Source organism: Rhinoderma darwinii, chromosome 5 (assembly GCF_050947455.1).
Source record: "Rhinoderma darwinii isolate aRhiDar2 chromosome 5, aRhiDar2.hap1, whole genome shotgun sequence".
NCBI classification, from domain to species: Eukaryota; Metazoa; Chordata; class Amphibia; order Anura; family Rhinodermatidae; genus Rhinoderma; species Rhinoderma darwinii.
In genome coordinates this window covers 292,938,369-292,954,916 of record NC_134691.1, presented here as the reverse complement: position 1 = coordinate 292,954,916, position 16,548 = coordinate 292,938,369, and the positions used below count along the sequence as shown (strand labels likewise).

At 39.9% G+C, this 16,548-nt stretch overlaps 1 protein-coding gene across 3 annotated transcripts in view; it reads right to left on the bottom strand.

Moving 5' to 3' along the window:
* Positions 1 to 287: 287 nt before the first annotated feature.
* The window catches only part of HYCC1 (hyccin PI4KA lipid kinase complex subunit 1), a 93,876-nt gene continuing 77,615 nt past the window's right edge, over positions 288 to 16,548 (bottom strand). The window contains exons 9-12 of one of the 3 annotated variants that reach the window (XM_075827295.1): positions 14,929 to 15,016; positions 14,629 to 14,788; positions 6,135 to 6,343; positions 5,341 to 5,439 (exon numbers count right to left, since the gene is read on the bottom strand). In XM_075827295.1, coding sequence (XP_075683410.1) covers positions 5,425 to 5,439; positions 6,135 to 6,343; positions 14,629 to 14,788; positions 14,929 to 15,016 — 472 coding nt within the window. In that variant the 3' untranslated portion in view covers positions 5,341 to 5,424. Of the gene's footprint in view, positions 5,440 to 5,892; positions 6,344 to 14,628; positions 14,789 to 14,928; positions 15,017 to 16,548 lie in introns of those variants that run through there. The other 2 variants (XM_075827293.1, XM_075827294.1) reach the window with 2 other exon arrangements.

The following is a 16,548-nucleotide window of genomic DNA, read 5'->3' as shown; positions in this document are numbered from 1 at the left end:
TCAATAAAATCATAGAAAAATATATATCCTCGAACTTTACATTTACGTTGTATTATAATTAGTTGTATGTAACTTATGTCCCCATGATGTCTTGTCATGACAGCTGCTCGATGCTGCGCACTTAAAATGTGTTGCCAACGTTCTGTTACTCTATTAAGGACTACAATAGTTCACATTCCTTACATTTTTAATGTGATCACCGGTCTAAATATTTTTGCAAAAGTGAAAAAACACAAAAAACTAAATTTCACAAGGATTTATTTCAACATGAGAACAAATATGCAATACTAAATACATTACTAGGGTGTAAAAAAAAAACAAAAAAAAACACAAAAACACAAAAGTATACACCGCTAATACTATCCTATTAAAACAACGCAAGAACTTGACATACAGAAGACAAAGCGTAATTTCTACATTAAAGACAAGGAAACAACATGTTTATAAGTCTCAATCAAAAAGAGATGAGCATTAGCAAATACCAATTGAATGGCACATCCATATTTCATTACAAAACGACACAAATATCAAAGTAATAAAACATTAAATGAGAACACAACATACACTGAATAAAAAACAAGTAATTGATCATCATGTCTGGATTTATTGGCCTCGTATTAGATATTCTAGTCTGGTAGTTGCAGATCATACATTTTTTAAGACCTGCAACCATATATCCCAGCATTCAGCAATCTGTGCCTATATTAATGACCAGTGTGATAGATCCAGAGTATAACTCCTTGAGTTGAACAGCAAAGTGTAATAGATAGTTCATCCGTATATGCAACTTAAGCTTAAAGGGGAATTCTGGTATAAATGTTGTTATTCCCATTTGAAAATGTATAATGATGAGGTTCTCTTTCCCAAGAGTCTTGCCATTTACAAAGCACTCCGTCAGCGTTGGTCAGATTTTTGTTGTCCCATAACTTGGGAAGGTTGACAATTTGACCATTCGTTGTCTGGTGTATATGGAGCATAAGTTAATTTGCTTAGGGTAGAATTGAGTCCTGGGAAAGGGACCTTCTGACCAAGCATCATGAATCTCCCTTTGAAGATAACCTGTTGATTCATATGTGTCGACTGGATATCAGATTAGAATTACTTCTAATGGTTTAAATGATACTCCTGACAAAAGCTGAAAATATAGCTATTGCCCGGAGTGGAGATGCCCATCCCAGTCCTAAAGTCTTAAATAGACCCTGCTGATCGAGGGATGCACAGGTGTTTTCCGAAAGGCAGCCCAGGAACCTGTACAGGAAATAACGCACTGCGCAAACACAAGCAGATTTTGCTGCTATACAGGTTCCTGGGTGGTCAAGAAAACAACTGCCCAAGACCTGAGCAGCCTGCCTTATATCACCCGACCTGCAAAGATTACTTATGTGAGACTTTGGGGCTGATATGGGTACCTTAACTCTGGGCAATAGCTGAATTTTCATCTTTTGCCCAGAGAACCAATTTAAACGAGAGCACCTGCTTTGTAATTCAAGATCAATCATATTTTATAAAGGGATTGACCAGAATTGGGAAAAAAAATTAAGCCCCCCCCCTCCAAATAAAACAACAGTAGATCTGACCATGGGCTATTACAGTTTAGCGCCATTCACTCAAATGGGGATGAGCTGAAAAAACAGATGGAGCCCATGGTCAGACATGTCGCTGCTTCTGCAAAAAGAGTAGAGCTTTTCTACAAACCTGGACAACACCTTTAGGCCTCATTTACACGAGCGTAATATACGCGCGTGCTTTTCATGCGTGTCGTACGCACCTATATTACTCTATGGGGCAGTGCAGACAATGCGTCAATTTTGCGCAGCGCGAGTGCGTTGCGTAAAACTCACGACATGTTCTATAATCGTGCGTTTTTCGCGCATCACGCACCCATTGAAGTCAATGGGTGCGTGAAAACCACGAAGGTCGCACGAAGAGCTGTTAAACTGAATGTAAACAGAAAAGCACCACGTGCTTTTCTGTTTACAAACATCCGAACGGAGTGTCTTAGAGATGAGCGAACCGAACTTTACCGGGTTCGGCCGAACTCGTTTTGACCGAACCCGGCAGGAGACAGTCACTGTGCAGGGTGCTGAAAGAGTTAAACTGGTTCAGCACCCTGGACAGTGACTTCCGATCCCAATATACGTGAACGTGTAAAAAAAAAAAAAAAGTTCTGACTTACCGGTAACTCCCGGCTTCTTCCTCCAGTCTGACCTCCCGGGATGACAATTCAGTCCAAGTGACAGCTGCAGCCAATTACAAGCCAAGCACAGGCTGCAGCGGTCACATGGACTGCCGCGTCATCCAGGGAGGTGGGGCCAGATGTCAAGAGAGGCGCGTCACCAAGGACGCGTCACCAAGGCAACGGCCGGGAAGTTCTCGGTAAGTACGAACCTCTTTTTTTCGATATGGTGATCGGAATGCACTGTCGAGGGTGCTGAAAGAGTTACTGCCGATCAATTAACTCTTTCAGCACCCTGGACAGTGACTGATGTCGACTAGCCTCATCTCTAGGATGGCGGCTGCGCGAAAATCACGCAGCCGCGCATCATACACTGATGACACACGGAGCTGTCAAGTGCCTTTTGCGCATGCAAAACGCTGCGTTTTTTTGCGTGTGCAAAACGCACACGCTCGTGTAAATCAGGCCTTAAGATTTCTCTTGGCTAAATAAACATTTGGAGAAGATTGTGTTTTTGTGGTGCTGGTATATTATGCAGATAGTTAATAGTCTACTAAAATCATGAATAATATAGGGTTACAGGACAAATTGTGATTTTTAGGCTGTGGACATATTTAGATCGCACACATTGATTCAGTTGTAGGGTAGAGCACTTGTTTGTTTGTTTGTTTACCCAGCAATAGAATTATAAAACTCATCCCTGGATTTCATTTTAATCAAAAAGTTTATCTACATAGACATAAATTCACCCGGTTCTACCATAACCTCAAAAATAGTCTTAATTAGAAATTGCTTCAACTTCACTGGCATCTACATAAAGTCAAAGCAGAATCGTATCCATTTTGGGGGGAAACGGTTCTTTGTGCACTTTTGATGATTAGTCTTTTGCACCCAATCATTCTAAAAACGTATACAGCCAAAACCGGACTTTGCATGATATTGGGTCAAGTTGTTAGACATCTGACTGCTGGGACCCCCACTGCACCAAGAAGGGGGAGGCAGTCGCTTTTTTTGCAGAAGTGTGCAACCACAGGTTTATAGGAGATGTGGAAACAGCAGGTTGTGTCCACTTTTCTTTTCATAACTCCCATAGACACCCCCCACCCCACCCCGGTAGAAAAGTAAACGTTTTAGGAGAGTTTCACAGGTTACAAGTTGCTGGTGGTTTTCTCTTAGATTAAGTGGGACACTTATTTTAATGCAAATCCTGGCGTGGGGCATACACTGATTGTATATATACACACACACACACACACACACACACACACACCTGCTGAGAAGTATATATACACATACAGGTCTGCAATGTGTACGTGTTTTTACTCCTGTATTAGTGGGTGATTATGAGTACTTTAAATAGCACGGCATTTCCAATAATCGCAAGGGTGCTGGATTATCAGAATTTTACTCTAATATTATGTCGTGGAACTCACCCCCCTCCCATGGATGCAAGACAAAAAAGGGACAGTTGTACTTCAATATAATTTTATCACGATGACGGTGTGAAAATATCTTAGGTAAAATTACAAGGATTCACACTTGCATAGGTATTCTCAATCTTATATCACAGCAATTGTAAACTGAACAATGAAAAAAAATTACAATATTCTTAAACACTTAAGACCACTATCTCAATACCCACCTAAAATATTGCAGCATTCACATTACCACGGTACACTTACATGATAACTACCTTCTTCGTTCAGTCTCCCCATACCTTCCCCTACAACCAATTGGTATAGGTATGAACATTTTCCATTAAAATCACTTCAGTTTCAATTTGGCAGTGTGTGGCTGACTTCATGATATTTAATCTTTAGGATGTGAATTGTGATCTGCTGAGAATATGGATTTGAAAAACCTTTGTGTTGCTTGAGTCAATGAGGAATACAATGATGGATGTAATCTTTCCCTAATCTTAAATTCATGTTCAAGCACCAAACTCCATGTTAAATCAACAATTTATCATGGCTTAGAGAAGTATTTTTTTTTTTCCGACTGGCAATAATAATAAAAAAAAGGTTTAATTATAATATATTCAGGAATTTCCAAAATATTAAAAAATTGTTTAAAAAACACCTAAAGGAACTGTAAAAAAATGACTGGATATAGTCACAAGAAGAAAAAAAAAAATTTCAAAACTTTATGAATTTTCTATTTCCTATCAAACCAGCATCAGAATTGAAAACACTAGCACGTGGTACATTACGCTGCCATCTGCTGGCATTTTCAGGTAGTTTCTGTGGTATGTACTTTAGTGTAGGCCACTTAAGGACAATAAAATCCACAGTAAAGTGCTAGATCAACTATATACTCTAGAGAACGCAATTTTTTCACTTCCATAGTCACGGTTTCTGTTTCTATAGCCCCTAGCTAGCTAATAAGCTGATTTTATAGAATCTTTGTTCAACTCCCCAAAACATTACCAACTAAACATCACGCTGCTGAAAAGGTGCACTTTCAAGTCAATAGTACAATATTAAAAATCTATGGCTGGATACCCATCCTATGTATAGAAACGGTTTAATGCTGTTAGGTAAAATGTAAAAACTTTGGCAAGTTACAGTATACAAGTCAATGAAACATCAAAAGTTTCGCCATTCATTTTAGAAAACATAGGGACAACAGAATCAGATCCCCATTCATATTCCACCGGAAACATCGCTGCCAGGTCTAGTCGGTTGACAGGGTTATGCAGATACTTGGGGACCGCTGATTACGATTTGGTTGGGGTTTACCAGGCACTGCAAGCTCAGTCCTCTCAGTAATGTACGTCAGGTTTTCCTCCTGAAGGCTACACGCGCTAAACCGATTTTTTTCCACACAGGAGCCTGTGCCAACTTTGTTTACACCCACAGCATTATGTAAAGCTGCCTCCGCACTCATTTGCTCAAAGGATTTACTGAATACAGAGGTTGCAGTTCGTGCAAGACTGTGACTACCAGGCTTGGGGAGGGACTGACTAGTTGTCAAGGTCAGTCTCTTCAGAGACACCAGCTCCAGGTTTTCACTCATAGCCCGTAGGTTCTGCTTCCTGCTGAGATGCTCACGGCAAGAATCTCCCCCAGAATCCCTTTCTTTTATCCCAGCCCGAGCTCCAAGAGATCTTCTTTGGGCCTTCCCCAATGGTGGCCTGCTGAAACTTCCACTACTACTGTGAGACAGCGCAGACTGGCTGGAGCTAGAGGCAGCCCTTGAACAAAAACCTTCATCCACCTCAGCTATTTCAGTCAGCTCATCTTGTAGTGTTAAATCTGCAGAGTCTGGAGGAAGAAAAGAGAGTTAATATTACCGTTTTAGACGCAGGAGAACAGAAGACGCTAATGCTAAAGTGCCATCCAAAGCCAAATCATTGGGAGCAGTGTCATGAAATACTTACCTAGTGATCAAAGTACAAAGAATTCTATTGTGCAGATATACAAAAAAAAGCATTAAAGATTCAAAGAAACATGCGTGAGTTGATTGTGAAGAAAGTTCAGTTGTTAAACATGCAAGTAGATTGCGCTATAACCCAAGTCAAAGCAAACCGCAAACTAATTCTTCGATAATTTAAAAGGTAACAAATGGAAAGGTCGTAAAATGCATGAAGTCACTTGCCAATTTCATTGATATACTACTACTCCAAGAGCACAGCAGAAACCCTTCCATAAGCATATATTCCATTGTATAATAGTATGCTGAAGTGATATATGCCCTCATGCATTCTATGTTATTCTTCCAAGTAACCACCTGAAATAGGCGGCTAGGTGGAATTCAAGCAAGACTGAGCATTGTGTACAGTGTATAGTAATATGCAAGACAAGCATGCTGGACTTCGCTCATTTCTAAACACTTTAGGGTGTGTGCACCCATGCATTGTGACCCTTTCACTTGCAGGTACCTTGACGCCCATCTACCAAGTGAATTAACACTGCACTCTGCCAGGTGAGGTCATTCCATCCTCCATCAATCTCCTTACAGATTTTTGCCTTCTGATCTCTGGTTTGCCCTCAGCTCTAGCTTCTGAACAGATATCCTGCATTGCCTGAATATGCTGAGCATCATTTTCTGTTAGTGATTTCACTCTCTCCCCATTCCCGATTCGGTCTCCGGACACATTTGTGACACTAATCTCAGGAACCAAAAGGTTTCCCGAATCTGAGGAGTCATTATTTGTGTCATTTTGTTCTAAATGAGAAAAAAGGTAAAAAACAAAAAAAAAGAAGAAGAAAATGGTGGTTGAAATGAGAATGGCTTTTCTGGGGAAACAAATACATGGAAATGTAATGTTTAACACAAAAGTTACATGAGAAATGAGAAAATATTGGTCTAGGCTTTGTCCACATCTGTCAGTTTTTGATCCATTTCCATTTGATTTTTGTGACCCCCTCCCTAAAAAAAAAAACCAGACAGATCCCACTGATTTTAATGGGATTATATCTGCCACTTAATTATTTTTAATTAGTTGTCACGACAGACTTTTTGTTTAAAGGTAAACAGTTAAGGCCCTTTTACACTGGCCAATGATAGGGCAAACAAGCGTTCATGTGAAGGCTCGTTCCCGATCATTGCCCTGTATAAACAGGGCAACGATCAGCTGATGAACAAGCAAATTCTCGATCATCTGCTCATCTACACGTTTAACGGCAATAATTATTATTATTATCGTTGTCCGCAGCACATCTTCCTGTGTAAACAGGGAGACGTCTGCCGACATGATGGAAATGTAAGGGGATGAACGATCGCTAGTCCTCATACATAACCAATTATTGCTCCATGTTAAATGCGCAAACGAGCGCCAATCAACGAGCGGTTTTGTGGATCGGCGCTCGTTTTTATGGCCCATATCGGGCCGTGTAATAAGACCTTTAAACACAGCAGTCATTTTCCTGTACGTTGCAAAAAAAATAAAATATATATCAGTTATTTAAACCTACTTTACACTGAAGTCAATAGGAAAATTAATGAAAACAAAACAGATACGACAGATGACAACTACTTTAGTTAAATGGACGACCACAGATATCGGATTAGAATTTTTCACAATGGATCTTTAAAAACTAATGACAAAACTGATGCAGAAGCAAAAATATCAGGAGTAGGAGATAACCTCCAGTGTGAACATAGCCTTACTATACATTAGTTGTGGTTAGAAGTTTACATGAATGAAGACATGAAGGCCCCTGGATAAATAAATGTTGAGATTTTCATTTAAATCTGATTGAAAACAAATTAATTTTGTCATTTAAACCATATTATATTCCGCCTTTGCTGATAACGTCGACCAAAATAACAAACATTAAAACAAAACATAAAACTACCCAAGCAACAGGATACATGGGCCATGCATGTAGGCAACCAACTTAGACAAAATCCAGCTTGTCGTCTTTCCATGACGATCAATATAAACCTCGGGACGTACTGAAGCCTGGTATTGAACACAAGTGTCTGTTCACCCTTTTCCAAGAGGAAAATATGGTCAGAAGATAATGCTATTCATTTCACAAGAGTGAAATCATACATTAGAGTCTCCCAATGATTACCAATTGGTTGGATTTGGTTAAATAGGAGGAACACTAAGGTGGTTGTGTCAGCCAGAAGCTTGAAGTCCAGTTGATGGAGACTCTGTTCACACTTCCGATAGTTCTCTGCAATCAGGTTTCCGTTGCTCATAGGCGGCCTGAATTGCGTAGTATGCTGCACTATTCTATCCATTAAAAATAAAACCTGATCGCCTCAGTCACTGGAGGAGGGGGAGGGCAAGGACAGATCATAATAAATCGTGACAGATCCATCTTATTGGTCACGGAGCCATATTGGTCAATGGAAGCTTGATTGTAGTGTGAAAAAAGCCTGACACATCATTTCTAGATATTACAATCTGATTGAAGCCAAAAATAGCCAACCATACACATTGGTGTTGGCTGTGGAAAATGCCATGAATGAGCCCTAGAATGTCTAATCCAGTTATGTACACAACCAACAAACTGCACCAAGTTTATACATTATTGCCAACAATTCGTGCAGTGCAAATCCTTCATAACTGGATATATCCAATTCTTTCTACACTTTTCTGTGTATCCATTTTACCAAGAAGTTTTTTTTCCAATAATTTTTTTTTATATTACATTTTATAGATAAATGTTTTAGAATTTGATCAGAAAACTTTAACATTGAGTTTACCTTCACAAATTATTATTATTGCGGGGTGCTGGTGGTTGGCATGGCAGCCTGAGGGCCTGATTAAGGCCACCAGTTCTGCCATCTTTGTACACCTATGAAGCCTCCGGCAGGGCTTTATAGGAGAGTGTCAGTATACAATATACTGTAATACATTAGTGCAGTATATCATGCAAGCAATCCAACAATCGCTGGTTCAAGTCCCCTAGGGGGACAAGTAAAAAACAGTAAAATAAAGTTTTTTTTAAATAAATTTAAAAAATTGAAGAGTTTTCCCATTTTCTCTCAGGCACATTGTAAAAAAAAATTAAACATAACCGGTATTTACGCGTCCTTAAAAGTCTGAACTATTACAACATATCATTATTTAGTCCGCACGGTGAACGCCGTAAAAAATAAAAACCGCCAGAATCGCTGTTTTTTGGTCACTTCACTTTTTATTCCATTTTTTGTGGGAGATGATCAAAAAGTCTGATGTACCTCAATATGGTACCAATAGAAACTACACCTCGCCCCGCAAAAAATAAGCCCTCATACCGCTCAATCGACATAAAAATAATGCCTCTCAGAAAGTGGCGACAAAACTCAAATTATATTTTTAACAATCAGTTTTTTTCCTTTTCTAAAACATAAAAAAAGAAAACTATATCAAATTTGGTATCACCGTAATCGTATTGACACGCAGAATAAAGTTAACATGCCGTTTTTAATGGCACGTAAAAACGAAACCCCCCAAAAGATTGATAAAAATCGCTGTATTTTTCCTATACCATAAATATTTTTTTTCCCAGTTTCCCTCTACATTATATTGTACAATAAATGGTGCTGTGAAAACGTGCAACTCGTCCTGCAAAAAACATACCCCATATGGCAATATTGATGGCAAAATAAAAAAAAAATATGGCTTTTGGAAGGTGGGGAGGAAAAAACTAAAGTGAAAATCCAAATAATGGCTGCAGCGGAAAAGGGTGAATAATAAGTCTTGATCTCGTAATGTTTATATAGATTGCAATCGCTCGCTAATCTTTTCAACACAAACCAAGGCTGTGCTTTGAAAACGGTTATCTTTTATTAAAGAGGCTCTGTCACCAGATTTTGCAACCCCTATCTGCTATTGCAGCAGATAGGCGCTGCAATGGAGATTACAGTAACGTTTTTATTTTTAAAAAACAAGCATTTTTGGCCAAGTTATGACCATTTTTGTAGTTATGCAAATGAGGCTTGCAAAAGTCCAAGTGGGTGTGTTTAAAAGTAAAAGTCCAAGTGGGCGTGTATTATGTGCGTACATCGGGCGTTTTTAATACTTTTACTAGCTGAGCGCTCTGAAGAGAAGTATCATCCACTTCTCTTCAGAACGCCCAGCTTCTGGCAGTGCAGATCTGTGACGTCACTCACAGGTCCTGCATCGTGTCGGCCACATCGGCTACAGTTGATTCTGCAGCAGCATCAGCGTTTGCAGGTAAGTCGATCTTACCTGCAAACGCTGATGCTGCTGCAGAATCAACTGTAGCCTCTGGTGCCGATGTGGCCGACACGATGCAGGACCTGTGAGTGACGTCACAGATCTGCACTGTCAGAAGCTGGGCGTTCTGAAGAGAAGTGGATGATACTTCTCTTCAGAGCGCCCAGCTAGTAAAAGTATTAAAAACACCCCGATGTACGCACATAATACACGCCCACTTGGACTTTTACATTTAAACACGCCCACTTGGACTTTTGCAAGCCTCATTTGCATAACTACAAAAATAGTCATAACTTTGCCAAAAATGCTCGTTTTTTAAAAATAAAAACGTTACTGTAATCTACATTGCAGCGCCTATCTGCTGCAATAGCAGATAGGGGTTGCAGAATCTGGTGACAGAGCCTCTTTAAGCTCATCTCAGCTCTGAGCATTTACTATGTAACTCTCCACTGTGACTTCATCTGGGGATTTATTCAGCTACAGTGTGTTTAAGACTCATTTAAAGGAGGCCACATTAGCAATTCCTATGTCCCCGTACATGATGATCCAAAACGACAACAGTTAATTTTGCTGATCTTGTGATGCTGTTGGATCAATGGGACAACCGATCATTGTTGGGGTGATCATGTTTATGTAGTGTCGGCCTTCGTTTGGATTCCATTTTTGGATGCTTAGTATTTAGGGACAATTGGTGTAATGTTATGGACAAATTGCCAGATATTTCACATACATACATATTTTATTTTTTTTATATTAAAAAGTGACCCTCGGGTCGAAGGTAAAAATGTCACTATACATGGCAAATGCATAGTAAACAGTACAGGTGCCCTCTTTTAGAAAGATGCTGCCACCGTTCTAGTGCCCCCTTTCCATGTATTTAAAAAGGTTGACACAGTCGCAGACTATACTATGCACAGTGTGCCCCCCTGCCTTCAGATGGACCAGCATCGCTGTGTCCAGCTGCATAACAAGAGAGAGCACAGCAGCACAGAGGAGAGCATTAGAAGACCCAGCCCACAGGAGAGAGGAGGAAGACCGTGCCAGGGACATCAAGAACAAGCACCTGTCCGTTGTTATGCAGCTCTTCCGCCAGAACCCCTTTAACGGGACCTGCAAGGGAAGATGTAGACAAAGATGGACACAGTGCAGCTGGTCCATCCGAGGGCAGGGGGCAGCACGCTGTGCATACACATGGAAGGGGGCACCGAAATGGATGAACACATTTTTCAAAAGCAGGGCACCAGGAAGGTTTACTATACATCTGTCATGTATAATGCAATTTTTATTTTTAACCAAGTTTGGGGGGGGGGGGGGGTGTCGCTTTAAGTGTTCTTGGGTACAGATGTAGAGTGTAAATCGATTCATGGGTAATAATCCATCACTGAAGTTTAATATACGTCATCATGATGGCACAGGGCAGGCAATGAAACAAGGTGCCAGTCACAGACTCTTAACAGGCATTATTGATATCAAAATGAATAGCACCATCTGATAACAAAAAAAACAATGCGGCCTACGTCTGAAGCTGAAAAAAGGAAGTACTTGCAGCAAGTTACCATTCTAAAAAGGATATGTGCAAGTACATTTTTAAGGGGCATCGGGAACCTCAATTATGAGGTAAAAGTAGAAGAGTTTAAGGGAATTGTCTGCTTTGAACGACCCGTTCCCATGTGACAGATCCACCGACTTTGAACGAATAGCTGCCAGGATGCCAATGCATCTTGACCAGTATCGTAACCGAGCACAAATTCCACTACACCCCAAGTGTTTGCCCTCCATACTTTCCAACAGTACAATGCCATTGGTGGTACAGTGGTTAAAGAAAAGGGCACCCCAATACAAGATGCTGCTGTTTCTCTATGGGATAACACGGTTTTCTAACAGGCCTGTTGCCATAATAAATATTAGGGAGGTAGAGCTTTCTCCAAGACCGTAACTGTATTCCCAAATCAGTCGTATTTTCGAAGTCTGATTTATTTTAAGAATTATAGAATTTTCTAAAGCATACCTGCTAGTTACATCCTGCAGGAAACTCGACATGGGAAAAAATATTTGTACTTGCAGAACTTTTAGGTTTTTAACGTTTAACATTTTTGGAGCATTAAGAGAGAGAATATTGCGGTCCGTATCACCACGGATCATAGACGGAAAGTAGAACTTCCACTTCCTCTGGCACGATCTAGACAATAAGCCATTTCATGCAGGGATTTGGTTTCCAAACAGCAGATATCATTTTTTCCTAAATGAAATAACATATTGGTGAATTATAACTCTGTTAGTGTATCTGCTACCACCTCAGGAAGGGTATGGAAACAGATCAATTTTAACAACCCTTATTATGCTGTTATGTGAAGGTTAAGTGCTGCTCTTTTCGGTCTCAACACAATTGTACACTCCTAAGTGCACTAATGCTAGGTAAATTAAGGCTTATTTAGCGTACTGTGATCATAAAAAGTAATATTTCAATATAATAGTTCTCTGCTCTGAAATACATACGGAAATTGTGAGTTTGTGCGTGAGTTTCGGGAATGGGTGGGGGTTAAAGAGCACCTCCAGTGAAAAATAACCTCATAGTGCTCTTCGATCCTCACGTACAGCACACCTATGTAAAGCAACTCCTGTCAAAGCTCAACCTTTTGTACTGCGGACCTCACCTATCTCCTCATTAACTGGGAGTTGTTATCACGGTCTGCTATGTTAGGACCCATTAACAAATGTTTAGTGTATACCCCGGGAAAAGCTCCCAACTTATACGTTAAAACGTAGACTGTGACAGACTAAGACTTTTTGCCATCCGTTTTAACGTATACATTATGAGCTTTTTATGATGGCATCCGTCACAGGCATCCATCACCCATAGGCGATTATGGCATCCTTTTAACGTATACGCTAAACTGATGCCTGTGACGGATACCATACATACCCATAGGTTTCCATGTTAAAAAAAAAATCGTATACCACATGGCATATGTTTTTTCCCACGTGATTCGGTTGTATGTAATAGTGTAGTCTACTATTCACAAATGTGATGTGAATAGAGCCTTACAGATACAGTGGAGATTCAGCCCAGTAGCTCAAATTACACTTGATACACCTCCCTTCATACTGCTTGCTTGATTCAGTGCCAATGCTGCAGCGATCACAGGAATTTATTAACTATTAGGTTGTCTCTACAGGAACAAACAGCATGCAATTCTATTTGGGTAAGAGAAGATATTTTCTATCATATATTTACTATCAAAGGAGTGCAATAATTCAAATCTCCTCCTCTACTGCCCCATAATAAAATGAATGGAGAGTACATCCTACAAGTAAATAATTAAAACACGCTTTATTTTTTTTATTCTAAAGTAGAAACTTGATCGCAATTGTCAAATGTTTGTAAAAGTAAAAATACTCTATATTTATAAACCTGTTGGCTGCATTTGGAAATTAAGGCTATTAGGGTGTGTCCACCTATTGCTATGGTTTAGCGGCTAAGATTGCAGGAAAAAAAAGTGATTTGACCATATGTGAACACACCCAAAAACAGCATGGTTTTGCAACAAAAATTAATGTAAAGATGTCCTAAGGGTGCCCGTACATGATGCGGTCAAGCCGTGGTAGTTGCAGTGTGGCGTTCACAGATGAAACACCTGGTTTCAATGTGCTTCACCTGCACAACTCGCGCGCCTGAAAACCGTGGCAATTTACTTTAAAACCGCATGGAGTTTTACAGTGTGTTTTTTTAGCCATGTGGCAACTACCACGACTCGGCCGCATCATGTACGGTCACCTTTTTTCAGAACTTAATGTGCAGGTCTTTGCTCGTCAATTAATTAGAAGCATCTGCCGTGTCTAGAAGTTAAATTTTTTTTTTTCTACATTAATTTAAGTCAACTAGGTCATTAAAGAAATTCTATACTTTGAACTGAAGTCTTTCTTCACACCCCACACTGATTTAGATATAATCTTGCAATTATTTTGCCAACTGACCACTTGAGTAAAGGACCTGTTATGTCTGTGCAATGTATAAGGCTGCATTCACACGAGCGCGATAGATTTCCACGCGTAAAAATGTGCGTAAATCTAGTCCATGTGCGTTGCGTTATTGCATCTGTGCTTTACGAGTGGCAATTGTTTTTCACGCACTCGCGTGAATCATGCACAGCACATGGATGTGCATTGGTGTGCTGTGCATGGTTTTCATGCAGCCATAGACATCAATGGGCACGTAGGTCCGTGAAAACACACCAATATAGGACATGCAGTGAGTTTCACACAGTGGACTCTCTAGAACGGCTCCCAGCTAATGTTCCTGACGGATTATAAGGGAACCTATCAGGTGTTTTTTGTTTTTTTTACGTAAACTGCCACCAGCCAGGCAGTCTGATCTCTAAGCCTGCACTTTCAGGCTTCATTGACATTTACAGCCGAAGGGTTGGATAACAATCAATCCTGAAGGGGCGGAGTTGGAGACCGGACTGCCTGAGTCTTCCCGATATAGTCAACATCCAGATTACTCTTTGCTGGTAATTAACATAAAGCAAGCAAAACTTTAAAAACGGATTTTACTGCACTTGAAAATAAGGTACAAGAGCATGTTTAGCAACTGTGAAAAGACATGGTGGCGATTTAGGGTGGTAAAACCCTAACAGGTTGCCTTTAAATTGGAAATTATCCCATATTGTCATAAGAAAGGATAATGTATTATATGTCAGACAATTGTATTCTCTTAAGTAAAGCTATCTTGATGACACTATGAAGAAAATGTTCTAGTTGATCTATCAGAACATGTGCGAACCCCTCCTGAAACAGTGAATTTAAAAATGAGATACAAATATAGTCTCACCATTCCTCTTCCACCGATGGCCTCGTATAGACAAACTGGTCACAGCATTTCTAGATATTCTTGATGACGTTGGGGCAATTTCAACTTGGATACATTTAGCGCCTTCCTTAGTTCCCTTAACAGCGCCTTGGGGTAATGAAGCCTTTATTGCATTGGCAACCTGAAATGGGAAGTGAAGCAAAGCTCAAATTTTATGATCGCAAATTATATATGTGAATATCTGGCATGTGGTGTACGTGGAGACTTTGGTGCCATAATGTGTTCCTAGAAAAGCAATAATCCCTGGATTGCTACACTTACCAGCAGAGGTTCTGGGAATAATTCCAACTGTGCCCTGTATAGAACATCATCCAGTGCTCTTCGTGCTGCATCCCATTCACCATTGTAGCTATAAGGGACAAGAATATGTTAATGACAAAGAATACTGGAAGACATTTGTCATTTGTAGTTACTGTGCCATCACTTGCACCAAGTGAATTGACAGAAATACAGGTTTAGCACACATTTACCCAGATTCCCCTCTTGCTTGGGTCGCAATAGAATTCAATATAACTGGTAGTCTTAAACAGAACTACATGGAATAAAAGGTGAGTTATGGGACTTTTCACATGCGGCAGTTTTATTGTATGCACGGAGATTAATACCCTGAAAGGTTTTCATTCACATCTTTGGAAATATGCTTTAGCATTAAGGAGGCTGAATATCAGACTATACAAAATGTATGCCTTATGTCATTCAAAGAAATACTAAGAAAAACTCGATTACATCAAAGAGTTAACGGTAAAGCACAATTTACACTGAACATGATAAATTCTTCGCCCCTTGCATCTGGCCTTGGTGATCAGCAACCATTAAAAAAAAAAACAAAGTAGACAGGTGGGTGTAGCACAGAAAAACGCATTTATTTTCTTACTGGCTCAAATGCTACCGTCTATGACGTTGGGTACCTGGGCATACTGGTTGCCATGGTTTCAATACCTTCTCTCTGAGCTCTTTACTTTCATGCCCTTACAGCAATCAGATCAAATCTGCATATAAACGGCAATCTGTTGCGGAATAATTTAGCACACCAGGAGTTAGTCTGCACTATTAAAAAGCGACCTTAATATAGAAGCAGTTCATGAGAGAATAGCCATATTTACAAAACTGGTGCAATTGGGCTCTGGTACGCATGTACTATCGTCCTGACCTGGAATACGTGTATCAGTTTATGAATGTAACAGATAGAGAGGAGCGAAGCTTTGAACCATCACTTCACCTTTTCCAACGGGCATATTTCCGATTACAAAGCTGTTTTTATTTTTGTTGTATAAAACAATAGAGGCCTCCATTGTCTTAAATGTGGGAAACACCGCTCTGTATTAGGAAATGTAGCTATTGCTGAAACATTTCCACAGATTTGCTCATCTCTAGTAGCAGACACCCATAAGTCACATGTGCGCTACTTCTTTTGCCAGAACATATTATACCCCCTGACCGGAACATAATCCATGAACCACAAAGTGAGTGAAAACTGGCGCACAAGTTTGTATAAATAACTTTGCAACGCTGAAATTCTCCACAGACCTCACTTTTATACACAAGCCACAAAATTATCGTTCTCATAGGTTTAATACTGTAAGAAAGACAATGGAAGGCCAATGCCAAAGAATGAGATTATACTCTACTCCATTAATGGTCTTGTTTTCACAATATTTGCATCTTCCATCTTTATCTCTCACCTCAGGGACGGATTACAGTGTACAGAACGTGCAAAGTAGCTTCTCCGGTGACAAAACCATGTTATTGAAATACCATGTCTTCTAATAAGACAAACAAGAAAACAATTCAATTTGAGGAGTTTGCTTGTATATGGAATTCTTCAGTGCGTTCTAAGGCCTAGTTCACACAGAGTGTTTTGCATGTAGATTTTGAATTGCC